Here is an 18,343-nt window from a genome sequence, read left to right on the forward strand (position 1 = left end):
CTGGGGCCACAGGCCAACACAGCACAGCCTTTCATCAGTTCAAATCCCGATCTAAATCTCTTCTTGGTGATAGTTGTTCAGCAGCACGAAGAAATCAGTTTAACTTTCCGTAATCTCCTCCGCTCGCCGTGGCTCCTCCCGCTCCACTAATTTTCTGTCAAACGTTGAACTTGCGGAAGGAAGTGAGCATGTGTCAACTTGAGCAGAGACTGAGAGAGAGAGAGAAAATAGTTTGTTAGAAACTAGGGCAGAGTAGAAAAGTCTGTACTGACTGAGGCCACCCATCTCCCATACGCTACCCCTGCGGACAACAACACTGGCCAACTCGTCAGGGAACTGGCTTCATTCAGGGGCTATGACACATGGGAAGTCCGATGGGTGAGTTGACTAACTTTACTTCAAAACTAATCTAATCAGATTTAGCAAAAGCGAGGCCTGCTTTTGGTAAAGGTGGTGGATGTTTTAGAAAGTCTCATCTCAAACACACTTTGCAGAGCCTTCGCTAAGGACAACAAAGCGCCTCTCATCCAATTCCCCGTGGACTGGACACAGATGATGCTGGATGTAAAAACAGCGTTCATTTTTGTTCCATTAAAGTTGACTTATTGGAAACAGATAGGAATTCCCCAGAGCATGTCTCACCAAGGATGTGGGTTTGATTTTTTTGATCTTTTGAGACTGGTGGTCTCAATATACAGGTGTCATATCAGAAGGCAATGTACTGTATATTCTACCGGCTGCCTTGTATCCCTGTATAACGCAGGGATACAAGATCTGAAATAAGGATTTATCACTCAAGCACTTCTCAAACGCATAGAAGTTATATTCTTAATACTGTAATTTGTTGGAGCTATATTGTAATCTTAGTTGGTCTTAATAATATAAATTTGGGATAGAATGTTGCTAATCCAAATAGTTTCTGACGAGCGTACTTATTAAGACTTAATGAACATCATTATGAGTTAATAGTTAATAATTATGAGTCATATGACAATAGTTCAATTTCTGCCTGCATGTCTTGATTAAAAGTCTTCTGTGTTTCTTAAAATTTCTAACATCTTCACTCAGAGGGTCATGAAAGTGGGGAATGAGCTGCCAGCACAAATGGTGCATGTGAGCTCAATTTCAATGTTTAAGCGAAGTTTGGACAGGTACATGGATGGTAGGGGTGTGGAGGGCTATGGTCCCTGTGCAGCTCGAAGGGAATAGGCAGTTCAAATAGTCTCTGCATGGATTAGATAGGCCAAAGAGCCTGTTTCTGTGCTGCACTTTTTTTATGACAAAAACTTTATGGTTTTACTATCAAACTGAAAACCACATTAGGTCAGGCATTGATTAATGTTTTGACACGATAATTAGAAGGGGCCATTGTAAAGTAACTTTACACTTCAATTATTCTTCTGACAGATCAAATATTACAGTTACAGAGATCATCTTTGTATTTCCTGCTGGATTGAACTAAGCTAAATGGAGTGAAACTGAACCTCCAAGTGCTAAACCACCTTGTTTTGATGTTAATGGCGGTGCTGAATCAGTGTACAGAAATGGAGGTTGCCCTCAGCAGGAAGAGAATTGCATCTTGTTGAATCCAAACAAGTGCATGTATTACAGTGTAGGCCAAAAATTTGTCACCCTACAATCTCCTAAATTGCCCCAAATCTTTTCACTAGTAATTTTATAACACATTCTGTATCATTTACAAAAGGGCATGATTTCAGATCTATTTTATGTTTGGGCAAAAGGTTTTATTATAGTTGTAGTGATACAATTTCCTCCCTTGTTAGAAGTACTCACTGAAAAGCCACAGGACCTCAGCTACGACAACTTTCATTAGAGTGGGTCTACATAATCAGTCAAATAAGCTGCATATTTTACTTCTAAAGCTAGATACAAGATCAGCAAAGGCCGTAAATACCCTATGTACATCGAGTCTTAAAAAGGCATCCATCTGAAACTTGACATAGTTTGATTCACAACATTCTACTTCAAATTTACAATTATTATTACAGTATTAAGATTGCAATATAACTCCAATAAATGACAGTATTAAGAATATAAATATTAGTTGTAAGTATAAAGATACAATTAAAAGTTCAAAGTAAATTGTAACGTTAAAGTGTATATATGTCATCATATACAACCCTGAGATTCTTTTTCCTGTGGGCAGACTCAGCAAATCTATAGAATAGTAACTGTAAACAGGATCAATGAAATATCAACCAAAGTGCAGAAGACAACAAACTGTGCAAATGCAGGTATAAGTAAATAGTAGTAAAAACAAGATCATGAGAAAATGAGAAAAAGGGTCCTTAAAGTGAGATCATTGGTTGTGGGAACATCTCAATGGATGGGCAAGTGAGTGTAGTTTATCCCCTTTTGTTCAAGAACCTGGTGGTTGAGGGGTAGTAATAATAAAAAGAATAATTCTTGAAATAAAAGTTAAAGGGATTTTTCAATAGACATTCTCGAACAATTTAGAACTTTGGAGGTGACAAAAAATGAAAGGCTGTTCCATGGACTGTTGATTTAGTAACAAGGAGATATAGATTTTTGAGCTATCACTAAATAAACAAAGGGGTAATTTGGGAGAATTTGTTTGAGGACAATGTTTCATCGCAAAATACGATTGAAGCAGAGAATGATGTCACTTGAACAAAAACTAGATAAATATTTGAAAAGAATGAATACAGAATAACAAGGGGAAGGTCAGGAAACAGAATGAGAACAATTTTGTGCTCCAATTTCTATGAAAAAAATTCTTTTAAGTGATTAATATAGGAAATTTGTGATTCTCAAGAAATTTGAGCATTCCATGTTGTAAATAAAAAATTTTGTTCCTGCATTTGTACTTTTAATTTACAACTTTACATTGTAACTTAAAAACGTAACTTTTAAGTTACATTTAAAAGTTAACAACTTTTAACTTTTAAATGTACAAGTTTACATCGCCTAACACTGTAATCTTTGTAAAATGAATGCTTCCCAACAGAATGTCCACAAGGCAAGGTCAAATAATAGCAGAACGATTAATGATTTAAATTTAATAATTAGGGTACAACTTTGCCTCTCTGTGGTCTGTACTTGAATTTCTTAAATGAGTATTTATTTTAATTTTTTTTATTTATTGTGATACAGCATGGAGTAGCTCTTTCCGGCCCTTCAAGCCACGCTACCTAGCAATGTCCTGATTTAATCCTAGCCTAATCACGGGACAATTTGCAATGACCAAGTAACCTACCGACCAAGTAACCTACCAAACAGTACGTCTTTGGACTGTGGGAGGAAACCAGAGCACCCGGAGGAAACCCACACAGTCATGGGGAGAATGCAGAAACTCCTTACAGCCAGCAGTGGGAATTGAACCCAGGTTACCTGTACCTACTGTAAAGCAGTGTGCCACCCCTACTATTAATGATTCATCAAAAATGCCATCAGGTAAATAGAAGTATTGTCTCCACATTCCAAGTGTACAAGGTTGAAGATTCAAGATTGCTTATTGTCATTCTTCAGTACGCGAGTATAAAAGAGAACAAGGTGGTTCTCTGGTTCTGATGCAGGTTGAAAAAACACAATAGGCGTAAAGAATACAATGTGTATAGATACAAAAGCAATCCTATAAAACACAATATACAAGTAACACCTGAGGTGGCTTGTTAGCATAGTGGTTAGCACAGTGCTGTACAGTACCACTGACCCAAGTTCAATTCCCGCCACTGCCTGTAAGGAGTTTGTACGTTCTCCCCATGACCACGTGGGTTTCCTCCGGGTGCTCCGGTTTCCACCCACGTTCCAAAGACGAACTGGTTGGTGGGTTATTTGGTCATTGTAAATTGTACCGTGATTAGGCTGGGGTTAAATTGGGTGATTGCTGGGAGGTACGGCTCAAAGGACTGGAAGGATGTATTCTGCGCTGTATGTCAATAAATAAATAAATATGCATGGACTGATTGTATGTGCATAAAGTGACTAGATGATGTGGATGTAGTAGTGGTAGGATTAGTTAATAAGTGGAGGTGTTAATCTGCCTCTTTTACAATTGGAATTCCAAAGTACTTCATAGACTGTTGGGACTTCAGGACCACGTCAGACCATGAAAAGGTATATAAATGCAAGTTACTTTTCAAAAGTAAAATTTTTTTAGTCATCTCTTTAAAGGCAGTATTGATCCTCACATTTCTGTACAAGCTGGACCATGCCCAAGTTTATTCTGCAGTTGTCGTATCTTAATTTATAAATTAAAATGTTTTTATTTCTTCGACTGCTGTTAATGAGAGAGGTCGGGGAGAGTGGCCAGACAGGTGACAGAAGACCACACCGGGTTCCACTCCTATACCTAATAGCTTGGCCATTAAATGTATATTCAATTTGATTCACCAGGAACTCATTCACAGTTGAAAGTAAATTTTATTATCAAAGTACAAATATCTCACCATATACAATCTTGAGATTCATATTCCTGAGGGCATACTCAGCAAATCTATAGAATAGTAACTATAACAGGATCAATGAAAGATCAAGTGGAGTGCAGAAGACAATGAACTGTGCAAATGCAAATATAAATAAATAGCAATAAGTAATAAGAACATGAAATAACAAGATAAAGGGTCCTTAAAGTGAGATTATTGGTTGTGGGAACATATCAATGGATGGGCAAGTGAGTGTAGTTTATCCCCTTTTGTTCAAGAACCTGATGGTTGAGGGATAGTAACTGTTCTTGGACTTGATGGTGGTGAGTCCTGAGGCTGTTGTACCTTCTCCCTGATGGCAGCAGCAGGAGAAGAGTATGGCCTGGGTGGTGAGGATCTCTGATGATGGATGCAGTTTCCCTACGACAGCATTTCAAGTACAAAGGTAGATGTGCTCAATGGTTGGGAGGGCTTTAGCTGTAATGTACTGGCCCACTACCTTTTGTGGTGTAATCTGTTCAAAGGCATTGGTGTTTCCATAGCAGGCCATGATGCAGCCGGTCAATTATCTCTCCACCTCTATAAAAGTTTGTCAATTTTTTAGATCTCATTCTGAACCTCAGCAGATTCCTAAGGAAGAGAGGCGCTGTTGTGCTTTCTTCACAATTGCACTTACATACTAGGTTTAGGACAGGTCTTCTGAAATAGTGACACCCAATCTGATATTTGCTTCTTTTTTTCTTTCTTCCTATGGACCTCATTCTAGAAACTGAGCAAAACTTCAAAATACACATTCTCTTTGTAATGTTTATGCAACCATAGTTCAAGACAAGTTGGAACATTTACCAATGAATTTGCAATCACTTAAATTATTACTTTTTCACAGGTCATCATGGCAAATAGCTGACTATATCTTTACGCACTCCATTGAAATCAACAGCAGACCCTTTGTAACTTCCCTTTGATAACTGAAGATGGATCATTTTGATTCCCTGACTAACATGGAACAAATATCTTCTGCACAAGATTTAGGCAGTACAGAAGGTGATGACAACATTGAAGAAGACAAAGGCACTGGTGCACAAAATCTAGCTCCTCTGAATTGTGACATCTCTGAGTTAATACAATTTTCAGAGTCAAGGACAGAAGTCGGCGGCACTCTACTTGAAACAAACCTTTTTCAGATCTCGGCCAATTCAGTTAATGAAATGGAGCCGGGTGCCAACAGTTTCGTGGAGGATCTTGCTGAAGATCTTGGTGATCGTAATGTTATTATGGAAAATCCTTTCTTAAGCTTTGATTTTGAAAACAAAAGTATGCTTGCCCAGAGTGAGAATCCAGATTTAGGACCAATTGAAGGGTGTGTCAGTGAACTAACGGATAATGAGCTTTTCAAGGATTTGGAAGACAAATTAGATGCTTCTAATCGATCTGAAAGCACAAGTTCATTTGAAAGTAATGGATCTACACCATGGGTACAAGCTGTATTACTGACCAAAAACACCAATGATACAGGGAATTATGCTGAAGAAAGTACTGACAGTCTTCTTAATCATTCAGATTCAATGACTACTGATAGCCCGGGTCCATCGGAGCCCTTAACACCCTCTGTCAATGAAGAAACTGATGAGGAATTGTTGAGGGATAAGTCTGAGGCTTTATCCCAGGTTTCTGACGCAGCCACATCTCCTGATGAAGTTATTATGGACCCATCAGATGTTGCTTTTTTACAACAGGATGTGTGGCATCAAAACAAAGCATTTATTCCAATTTTAACCACAGAAGTTGCCACAACTGAGGAGACATTGGATAAGAAGTGTGACCCAGATCCAGTGGTAATGCCAAAGAGCTGTGAGCCAATTAGCAGTGAAATGGAAATTGAAGCAGCTGAGGAAGTTAACACAGAAAATTGCTGTCTGATAAACATACAGGATGCAGTGTCTACTCTACCCTCATACATTCCTTTAGTGCATAAGGAGCTGGTGGGATGGAATAACCAACAGATGGAGAGTGAGGTAATGGAATCTCTTTTTAATCAAAGTGGGAAAGATGGAGATTGACCACTGACTTCCCTCTACATCCCTTCTGGAATGTATTATCCTTCAGTTCCATATTTTATTTAATATGGAATATAATTAAATATCAAATATTTTATTTAATATTTCAATCAGAAGAATGAGGAGTGACTTAATTGAAACCTATCAAATGCTGAAAGGTCTTGAAAGAGTGGATGTGGAAAGGAAGTCTCCTATGGTGGGATAGTCTTAAGATCAGTCTCAGAATAGAAGGGCATTCTTTTAGAATGGAGATGAGGAAGAATTTCTTTAGCCAGAGAGTGGTAAATCTGTGGAATTCATTGCCACAGATGGCTGTGGAGGCCAAGTCATTGGTTATATTTAATGAGGGGGTTGATAGGTTCTTGATTAGTAAAGATGTCAAAGATTACAGGGAGAAGGCAGGAGGATGGGGTTGAGAGAGAAAATAAATCAGCCATGATGGAATGGAGAAGCAGACTAGATTGGCTGAATGGCCTCATTCTGCTTCTATGTCTTCTGGTATAATGGAAGCTCATCTAATGTAAAAAACTTAAGAAATTTTGGGAGTCTTAAGATGAGAAGAATGTGTTAAAACTTTGATTTAAAATGTAGTAGCTGTCCTCTGGTGTTGAATACAGTAAGTCAGTGAATAATGGAGGAAAATGATGTAAGGTAAAAGGAGCAGAGATTTGCCGATGTTCACATACATCTCTTTTTAAAGTGGTAGATCAGAATTTCCACTGTTGGGTTTAGGATTAAATGATGTGACTGAAAATTATCCTCTGCCAGAAGCAGGGGCAGATGCGATGGGCTGGCTATGCCAGGGGTCACTGCTGGGTTTAGTGCACAATGCATCTGTTATATTGTGGTAATATAAAATTGCTGTTGGCATCCGGCAACCATATGATTGGTGCTATAAGCATACTTCACTGTAGTTTGGTGCTCATTTTACTGCAACACGAAGCAGTCAGTACTGGGTTCAGGTGCACTAACCCATCAGCGCTGGGCTTTGACAGCACCTTGGTTGTTCTACTAGTATTTCATAATGTCATTTTAGAAAATAACTTTCCAATATCCTGTTTATGGCCAGTAACTCGAGCAATTAATTTCTGTCAGAAGCGTATTGAGCCCGTCATTTTGTGAAAATGGGCATGCTTCTTACATCAGCAGCTTTTTTTTTGTTTATCTGCAGTACAAATTCCCCTTGAATAAAACAGACCTGTTATAAACACATGGGTAAGATTCTCCACATTCCAAGTTATTTCCTCTAGGGAAATACCAAGCCGTCCAGTCCCTGTGGGTATTTTCATTGCACTGGGTTTTACAAATACACTCATAGTGATCTTTTGAAATGCTCAAGCCACCCTGTCTGGCACCAACAATCATTCCACGGTCAGAGTCACTTAGATCCCATTTCTTCCCCATTCTGATGTTTGGTCTGATCAACAACTGAACCTCTTGATCACGTTTGCATTTTTTAATGTATTGAGTTGCTGATTGGCCCATTAGATATTTGCAGGGGTACAGGTGTATCAAAAAAAAAGAGTACTCCTGTTCAGTTGAGTGTACATTCAACTGAACGTGTAAATAATGAATCAAATTTTAAACAGCAGATGTAGCCAGCTTGGTCACAAATCATAACATGCTTGAATTTTGGATGTTGCTGCATGTTTTACTGACATCCAATTGCAGGAAAGATTTTAGATTTACTGACCAATACCCAAGTCAGTCAGCCTGAGCTCTAGTTAGTGAATTGTCTGTTGTTTTCCTCGTCAATAATAATTCAGAAAGAAAACTTACTTTAAGTTAAAACAAATATTCTAATCAGCTCACCTCTTGGTAAATTTGACCAATTAATCAAGCAGGTTTAGTTGAATTCATGTTCAGAGCAGGTTCCATTTTGTAGTATTCTAACCGCACTGTTAATGTTCAATTCTTTACTTCCCCAAGTCTTCAGTTCTTATTTTCTCATTTCTCATCAAACCAGTCAAAAGCATAATGAAGAAAGGGTTGCAGGAAATGATTGAGAAAAGAGATGCCGTGGTGAATCTACATCAATATAAAACCACAGATGGATTGCTGTTCTAGTCTCTGCATAATAGGAAGGATGTTGAGATGTTATCAAGAACACAGAGCAGATTTTATACCGTGAAAATGTAAGTGCAAGGAGACTTGAAACACTGGTGGTGATCGTCATTCTGTGGAGAATATAAGGCATTTCAAATTGTGAAACGTTACGGAGGAAGTATTTTGAAATTATGTAGCGGGTGTTAGAAACTGGCTGGTGAGATTAAGGGATCTAGAGCTGGGGTTCCCAGCCTTTCTTCTGCCATGAACTACCATTAACCAAGGGGTCCATGTACCCTAGGTTGGGATCTCCTTATCTAGAGTAAATAAGCGCTTGGTGGCCACATTATTAGGTACCTCCTGTTTGTGGTCTTCTGCTGCTGTAGCCCATCCACTTCAAGGTTTGACATCCTGTGCATGCAGAGATGCTCTTCTGCACATCACTGTTGTAACATGTGGTTATTCGAGTTTCTCTCGCCTTCCTGTCAGCTTGAACCAATCTGGTAATTCTCCTCTGATCTCTCTCATTATTAACAGGGTGCTTTTTCCCACAGAACTGCTGCTTACTGGATTTTTTTTTTTTTGTTTCTTGCACCATTCTCTGTAAACTCTAGAGACTGTTGTGCATGAATATCCCAGGAGATCAGCAGTTTCCGGGGTATGCAAAGCACCCCATCTGATACCAACAATCATTCCACAGTCAATGTCATTTAAATCTCATTTAAGATTGCATCTTAACAAAAGATTGAGAGGTGATGAATGCATTGTAGTTGAATGAGAGATATTTAAGGGAAGAACAGACCATTGGAAAAAAATGATGCAGTGTGTAGATGAGGCAGGTGAATAAAGAGAGACAGAATTAAGTCATCAGTTTGTAACACAATGACCTGTTTTTGATAATTAAATGTTATAGCGAAATCCATGTTGCATATTAACTTTCATGGGAATGTATTAAAACATTTTGTGAAAAAGCAATGCACGTGAAATGCTGGAGGAACACAGCAAATCAGGCAGCATCTATGGAGAGGAATAAACAGCCAATGTTTTGGGCTGAACCCTTCTCAGGACTGGAAGGGCAGAGGGAAGAAGGTGGAGGGAGGGGAAGGAGTACAAGCTGGCAGAGGACAGGTGAGACCAGGTGAGGGGGGAAGGTGGGTGGGGAAAGATATTTGCAAAAGCCACCTAATGGCCAACTTGAGGGTTCTTGTACCCAGGCTAATAGTCACAATTACAAATTACTTTTATATAATGTTTTTAATCTTGCAAACCTGCTTAACAGATGTGAAGTATTAATTTAAGACCTTACATCTTACACTGTCTGCTTTTCAAAGGGGATTGAAAAGCATAAGCAACACACACAAAATGCTGGAAGAACTCAGCAGGCCAGGCAGCATCTATGAAAAAGAGTATAATCCCTTTGAAGAGTCTCAGCCTGAAATATCGACTGCTGACTCTTTTCCATAGGTGCTGCCTGGCCTGCTGAATTCCTCCAGCATTTGGTGTGTGTTGCTTGGATTTCCAGTATCCACAGATTTTCTCTTGTTTGTGATTGAAACGCACAAGTCAGGAATTAGATGCAAGAAAAATTTCAAGTTACTGAATCAGTCGTTGTGGCTATCCCTCGAAGCCGAGGATGATGGTCTTCGTTCTGTTGATCTACTTATGGGCTCTCAAGTGGCTTATGAGACCAATCTTGAATATCCCTTGGAGTATAGTAATGACAGTCATCAAGGATATGGCACAGCAAAACTGAATGACCGTGCAAGAAGGGGTCTAGTGAGAGAGGCCACTGGGAGACCTATGACAACTCTGGAGGAGTTCCAAGCTTCAGTGGCTGAGATAGGAGAGGCTGCACATCCAACAACAGTTGCCCGGTTGCTTCACCAGTGACAGCTTTATAGGAGAGTGGCAAAGAGAAAACCACTGTTGAAAAAACTCACATGAAATCTCGGCTAGAGTTTGCCAAAAGGCATGTGGGAGACTCTGAAGTCAGCTGGAAGAAGGTTCTATGGTCTGATGAAACCAAAATTGAGCTTTTTGGCCATCAGACTAAATGCTATGTTTGACGTAAGACAAACACCACATATCATCAAAAACACACCATTCTACCATGAAGCATGGCGGTGGCTGCTTCACGAATGGCGGAGCAGACTGAATGGGCCAGATGGCCTGATTCTGCTCCTGTGTTGTGGGGTCTTATGGTCTTATGCTGTGGGGATGCTTTACTGCAGCAGGCCTTGGAAGGCTTGTGAAGGTACAGGGTAAAATGAATGCAGCAAAATACAGGGAAGTCTGCAAGAGAACTGTGACGTGGGAGAATATTTGTTTCCCAGCAATACAATGACCCCAAACAAAAAGCCAGAGCTACATAGAAATAGCTTAAAAATAACAAAGTTACCATCCTGGAGTGGCCAAGTCAGGGCGCAGACCTGAATCCAATCGGGAATTTGTGGCTGGACTTGAAAAGGGCTGTTCAGTCACAATTTCCATGTAGTCTGACAGAGCTTGAGCAGTTTTGTAAAGAAAAATGGGGAAAAATTATGGTGTCATGTGCTAAGCTGATAGAGACATGTCTACACAGACTCAAGGCTGTAATTGCTGCCAAAGGTGCATCTGCTAAATACTGACTTGAAGTATGGACACAGTCTGGATTGAACTATGATGTAGCAGGCATATAATAAGACCATAAGACGTAGGAGCAGAATTAGGCAATTTGGCCCATTGAGTCTGCTCTGCCATTCAATCATGACTGATCCTTTTTTCCCCTCCTCAGCCCCACTCCACAGACTTCTCCCCCTAACCTTTGATGCTGTGTCCAATCAAGAACCGATCAAGCTCTGCCTTAAATACACCCAATGACATGCCTCACCTCTGCCTCTGGTAATAAATTCCACAAACTCACCACCCTCTGGCTAAAGAAATTTCTTCACATCTCTGTTTTAAATGGATGTTCCTCTATCCTGAGGCTGTGCCCTCTTGTCCTAGACTCCCTCACCATGGAAACATCCTTTCCAGATCTACTCTGTCTAGGCCTTTCAACATTTGAAAAGTTTCAATGAGATTCCCCCCTCACCCTTCTGAATTCCAGCGAGTACAGACCCAGGGTCATCAAATATTACCCGTATGATAACCCTTTCATTCCCAGAATAATCCTTGTGAACCTCCTCTGAATCCTCTCCAATACCAGTACAGCTTTTCTTAGATGAACCCAAAACTGTTCACATTACTTAAGGTGAGGCCTAATCAGTGCCTTATAAAGCCTCAACATCACATCCCTGCTCTTGTTTTCTAGACCTCTTGAAATGAATGCTAATATTGCATTTGCCTTTCTCACCACCAACTCTACCTGCAAATTAATCTTTAGGGTGTTCTGTACAAGGTCTCCCAAGTCCGTTTGCCTCTCAAATTTTTGGATTTTCTTCCCATTTAGCAAATAGTCTGTACATTTATTTCTACCACCAAAGTGCATGACCATGCATTTTCCAAGATTGTATTTCATTTTCCACTCTCTTGCCCACTCTCCTAATCTGTCTAAGTCTTTCTGCAGGCTACTTGTTTCCTCAACACTACCTGCCCCTCCACCAATCTTCATATCATCTGCAAAACTGGCCACAGACAGCTGTAGAGGCCAGGTCATTGGGTATATTTGAAGTGGAGGTTGGTGGGCTCTTAATTAGTAATGGTGTCAAAAGTGACGGGAAGAAGGCAGGAGAGTGGAGTTGATAGTAAAGTAAATTGGCCATGATCAAATGGTGGAGTAGGCTCGATGGGCTGAATGGCCTAATTCCGCTCCTATGTCTTATGGTTTATATATGTATATGATTTGGATAAAACGTGGATAGTAAGTTCATAGATAATATGAAGATTGGTGACTTTGTGGATAGTGTTCAAGATTGCCAAAGGATACAGTGGGAAATAGATCTGTTGCAAATATGGTAAGATAAATGGCAGGTGGAGTTTAATCTGGCCTAGTTTCAGGTGTTGCAATATGGGAGATGAAATATCAAAGGACAGTACACTGAAAATGGCAGGAGCCTTAACAGTGTTTATCCACAGAGGAATCTTGGGTTCATAGCTCTTTGAAAGTGGCCATACAGGCTGAGTGTGATTAATAAGGCGTATGGCATGCTTGTCTTTATTAGTTAAGGCATTAAGCTCAAGAATCAGGAAGTTGCAGCTTTAAAATTCTAGTTATGCCGCATCTGGAGTGTTGCATTCAATTCTGGTTACCTTGTTATAGGAAGGATGTGGAGGCTTAGAGTATATGCAGGAGAGGTTTACCAGGAAGCTGCCAGGGTATAGAATATGACAGCAGAGAAACGGGCATTTCAACCCATCTAGCCTGTTATAGCCTGAGTTTCTGATTAGCCCTATCTACCTGCACCCGGACCAAACCCCTCCATACCTCTCTCATTCAAACTTCTCTTAAATGTTACAATTGATCCCACATCTACCACTTCCCCTGTCAGCTCATTCCACACTCTCACCACCCTTTGATTAAAGAAGTTCCCTCCATGTTCCCCTTAAATATTTCACTTTGCACCCTAAATCTATAAGCTCTAGCTGTAGTCTCATCCAGCCTACATGCATGCATTCACCTTATCTATACCTCTCATAATTTCATATACCTCAATATGAGATCTACCCTTATTCTCCTGTGAAAAAGCCTAGCCTATTCAACCTATGACTCAGATACAATTGATCCTGTTGACTTCTGTGTATATTTTCTCTTCACTCTTTAAAGCTTTTTGATTTCTTTCCTGTAGATAGGTGACCAGGACCTCACACCATACTCTAAATTTGGCCTCACTAATATCTTATGTAATTTCAACATAACATCCCAACTCCTGTACTTAGTGCCCTGATTTATGAAGGTCAATGTGCCAAAAGCTCTTTTTATGACCATGATATCACTTCCAAGGAAGTATGGATCTGTATTCCCAGGTCCTCTTGTTCTACCACATACCTCAGTGCAATACCATTCACTGTATACGTCTTACCCTGGTTTGTCCTCTTAAAGTGAAACACCTCAGACTTCTGCATTAAATTCCATCTGCCATTTTTCAGTCCAGTTTCCTTGCTGGTCCAGATCATTTTGCAGACTTTTATAGCCATCCCCTCTGTCCACCACTTATTAAACTGATTTAGGGGGAAAAAAGAATGTTATCATTGTGAAAGGTGTGTTTGGAAAAATTTAAGGGATTACATCATTGATTCAGAAGCCAGTATGCACTATAAACAACAATTTAGAACAGCCTTGCACAATGTCCGTATTAAACAGGTTGGAAGGAACTTTCAGTTTTGCTGTTTCATTTTTTGACATCTTGGTATTCCAAGAAATCAGAAGTCCTAATCTGTAGTTTATTGAGTCATTTTGTTCTTTAGTTTACCTCACTATGGAATAGAGATGAGGAGGAATTTTTTTTATCCAGATGGTGGTGAAGCTGTGGAATTTGTTGCGGAGACCAAGTCATTGGGTATATTAAAGCGGAGGTTGATATGTTCTTAATTAGTGAGTACGTCAAAGGTTATGGGGAGAAGGCAGGAGAATGGATTTGAGAGGGGTAATAAATCAGCCATGAAGGAGCAGATCCAATGGGCTGAATGGCCTAATTCTTCTCCTATGTCTTATAGTCTTCACGCAGAGGGTGGTGCATTGATGGAATGATCCGCCAGAGGAAGTGGTACAATAACAATGTTTAAAAGACATTTGGGGGAGTATGTAATAGGTTGGGTTGGAGGGATATGGGTCTAATTTGGTAAGCATCATGGTTGGCACCCTCCAAGAGGGCCACAACTTTGTTATTGGGTTTGAAGGCTTGCATGCCTCGATGACCTGGAAAGCTGTGCTGGCTGGAGTCAGGTCTTTACAGTTTGGCCCTTGGTAGGGTCACCCATGTTAAACAGGTCAAAAGGTAGAGGTCAGACTAAGAGTGGTCCACTGGTCCTCCAGGTTCGGGGGTTCAACCTGGGGCCAACAACCCTGACTGGTGAAACAAAATTGTTACGGAAACAGCAATGAAGAATTTTCTACATTTGAGAGCAATGGTATTCCTAAATCTTGACCCGGGACTTGTATGACTGACAGAAGAGAAAATTGAGAGGAAGCTGTTGACATGGTGAAGAAAGCCTGAATAGTGCCAGAAGTGGAGAACCTTCTTTGCTGCCCTAAATGCCAGCACCGTAACAGGCAGTAGAGAGAGAGAGAGAGAGATGGTTGGCATGACCAATTAAGGCGAAGGGCCTATTTCTGTGCTGTTTTAATCTTTGATTCTGTAAGAAAGTGCAAAAAAAGCATAATATTTGATCATGTGTCATTCTGCTTAAAGGTCATTCAAAAAGACTCAAAAAAACTTTATTGTCATTCTAACCGTACATCAGCTCTGCAGGGCAGAATGAGACAGTGTTTCCCAGGAGCAGTGCAATCATAACATAACAAATGCAACATTAAATAATAAACACAACAATAAATAGTAAAACACAACAGCCACATGTCAGTTAAAATCAAGTTATAAGTGTCCAGTGCAAGTTAAAAGTGTCCAAAGCAGAGTCAGGTAGAGCAGCTATTTAGCAGTCTGACTGCCTGTGGGAGGAAGCTGTTTAGTAGCCTTGTGGTTTTAGTTTTGATGCTCCTGTAACGTTTGCCTGATGGCAGAAGAGCAAACAGTTCATGGAGAGGGTGTGAGAGGTCTTTAATGATGTACCGTGTCTTCTGGAGGCATCAACTCTGAAAGAGGTCTTGGACAGAAGGTAGGGAGACCCCAATAACCTTCTCTGCTCCCCTAACCACCCTCTGCAAGGTTTTTTTGTCGACAGCACTGCAGCTGGAGTACCAGGTTGTGATGCAAAAGGTCAGCACACTCTCAACCACACCTCTGTAGAATGTAGTTAAGATGTTAGTGGGGAGTGATGCTTGTTTAAGCTTCCTCAGAAAGTGCAATCTCTGCTGGGCCCGTTTCATGATCCCAGTGGTGTTCCTGGACCAGGTGAGGTTGTCCGAGATCTGCACCCCAAGGAACTTGATGTTTTCCACTCTCTCCACTGTGGAGCCGCTGATGCTGAGGGGTGTGTGCTCAGGCTGAGACCGTCTGAAATCGACGATCATTTCCTTGGTTTTGGTGACATTAAGCATCAAGTTGTTATCACTGCACCAGCTCTCTAGGTGTTTGACCTCCTCCCTGTACATTGTTTCATCATTTTTGCTGATGAGCCCCACCACTGTGGTATCATCAGCAAATTTAATGATCGGGTTCTCCTTGAATCTGGCTGCACAGTCATGTGTTAGCAGTGTAAACAGCAATGGGCTAAGCACACAGCCTTGTGGGGATCCAGTGCTCAGTGTGATGGAGTCAGAGATGTCCTGCCAACACGGACTGACTGTGGTCTCTCTGTCAAGAAATCCAGAATCCAGCGACACATGGCAGTGTTAAGGCCAAGCAGCGACAGTTTCTCCACTAGTCTCTGTGGGATGATGGTATTGAACGCTGAACTGAAATCAATGTACAGGATTCTGGCATAAGTGTCTTTGTTGTCCAAGTGAGAGAGAACTGTGTGCAGTGTGGTGGATATTGCGTCCTCCGTAGAGCGATTTGGACGATAAGCAAACTGTAGAGGATCCAGTGATGAGGGGAGGCTGGCTGTGATATGAGGCTTGACAAGCCGTTCAAAACATTTCATCACTATAGGGATCAGGGCAACGGGAGGGTAATCATTCAGACAGGCTACAACTGATTTCTTTGCTACAGGGATGACTATGGAGGTTTTGAAGCATAATGGTAAAATGCAACTTGGTTTACTATTTGCACAGAATGTAGCCAATTAAGATGAATAACAGGATACAGGAACAGGCTAACCACATGGCCGTGGAGTATGGTTGATCACTTCTACATTTGTTGCCCAAGATAATCTGTCAAAGCACATATTTCATGTAATATGACAAAATGGAAATGTCTAACAAATTCCAATTCTCATTTACGAGCCAATGTGCATCGGAAGTTAAAAATTAAGTCATGATTGGTATCAAGTTTCCGCTGGCAACTTTCAGTAGGTTAGGCACCCTCTGTGGAAATGGAAAGAGTTAATGTTTAGTGCCCTTTATTGGAACTGGGAAGAGAGAAAACAAGTTAGTTATGGGTGACTGAGAAGGTGGGAGAAGGATGGTTAGAACAAAGAAAATATCTTTGTGCCGACTTAATTCTTTATGTAACAGATTAAGCTTCTTTCTCTGTGTAATGCGTACTAATGGCAAGGTTGTTGGACATGCCCAATAGTCTAGTTATACAACAGAGGAAAATCTGAGACAAAAAAAATGGCCAGTTCTGATGTAGATAGAAAGAGTCAATTACCTAAAGTTGGAGGATTTGGTATTGATTACAGAGGGCTGAAGCATCCCTAAATGGAAGATGCTGTGGTGTTCATCAAGTTGGTGTTGGGCCCTGAAGCGTTTCTGATGCACTTCAGAAGGAAAGGAATAGATCGACAAGGTAGAAAGTCTGAAAGGTCGAAGACTGAAGTTGGTAAATCCAGAGGTAGAGGCCAAATGATCAAGTCAGTGAGTCTGGGCAAGGGACTAGAGGTTGGATGAGGCCTGCCCTGTGGTTGGGGATGAGGCCTGTCTGTGTGTGCGGGAGGGTGGATAAAGCACCTATTTTGCTGCTGTCTTATTTTGTTTTGTTTTGTTGTTGGCTGCTTGTGTTGTTCTGATGAACCTTGTGGGCATGCCATGTTGTGGAATACGTGGCGACACTTGTGGGCTGCCCCCACAACATCCTTGAGTGTGTTGATTATTAACACAAACTATGCATCTCACTACATGTTTCATGTTAGTACAATCACTTCATGTTCGCCTGAGGGGTTACCTGTTATCTATTAGTGGGTCGTCAGGTGGCTATAGAAGCCAATCTGGAGACTTGGGGTTTCCAGACCTCACAATCCTGCTCCTTTTGCTGCTTGTTGATCCCCTCGTGACTTAATCAGTGATATTAGGGTAGATTCCCTTAAAGGAGAATGCCTGTGTGTGAAATTGTTTAATGTGGTGCATGGGCAGCTGCCATACGGTGCTTGACAGATCGGTGTTACAGTCCGGTGGCATGGAATATAAGATGACTGGAGGCCCTTTGCTGCCTCTGCTTTCTTCCAACTTCACTGCCATTGTGGTGTGTCATCATCTTCCACCAGCTCCATGGCTGAGGTCCTGGTTGGGTTGCTCTTGGAACCTCCTTCTAGACCTTATGCTATGGATCTTGCTATAGAAGAACGTACGAAGAGCTAAGTGCCCGATGGTTAAACTCCAGACAACATTGCTCTCAAGAACTCACAAGGTGACAATCCCTGGAGAAGTTTCGATGTAGATGTGATCGATAATTCAGAATCTGTAACGGTGAAGCAAAGCACAGACAGGTAATGGGTTGGGGGTCAATGGAGCAAGCAGCATGACACTCAGACACTGCTGCTGGTTGAAACCAGGTTCTTTGTAAAGCAATCATCCAATCTGCCTTGGGTTTTACCAATGTAAAGGAGACTATGTTGTGAATACAGTGATAGTATTGGGTTTGGTAACCGTGAAGTTCTAATCTCAAATGAGGACTTTCAGTCCTATTGGGTACAAGTACAGTGGTGCTAGAAAGTTTGTGAACCCTGTAAAATTTTTTCTATTTCTGCATAAGTATGACCTAAAATGTGATCAGATCTTCACATAAGTCCTAAAACTAGATAAAGAGAACCTAATTAAATAATTAACACAAAAACATTATATTAGTTCATTTATTTATTGAGAATAAATACATGATCCAATGTTACATGTATTTGTTAGAAAAGGTACATGAACCTCTGGGG

At 40.8% G+C, this 18,343-nt stretch overlaps 1 protein-coding gene across 2 annotated transcripts in view; it reads left to right on the forward strand.

Annotated features, from left to right (window-relative positions):
• The first annotated feature begins 215 nt into the window (after positions 1-215).
• LOC140201891 (PH and SEC7 domain-containing protein 3-like) overlaps positions 216-18,343 on the forward strand; it is an 85,599-nt gene continuing 67,471 nt past the window's right edge. The window contains exons 1-2 of one of the 2 annotated variants that reach the window (XM_072266657.1): positions 216-378; positions 5,293-6,421. In XM_072266657.1, coding sequence (XP_072122758.1) covers positions 5,381-6,421 — 1,041 coding nt within the window. In that variant the 5' untranslated portion in view covers positions 216-378; positions 5,293-5,380. The remainder of the gene's footprint in view (positions 379-5,292; positions 6,422-18,343) is intronic. The other variant, XM_072266658.1, reaches the window with a different exon arrangement.

The sequence above is a fragment of the Mobula birostris genome, chromosome 8 (genome assembly GCF_030028105.1).
Source record: "Mobula birostris isolate sMobBir1 chromosome 8, sMobBir1.hap1, whole genome shotgun sequence".
NCBI lineage: Eukaryota > Metazoa > Chordata > Chondrichthyes > Myliobatiformes > Myliobatidae > Mobula > Mobula birostris.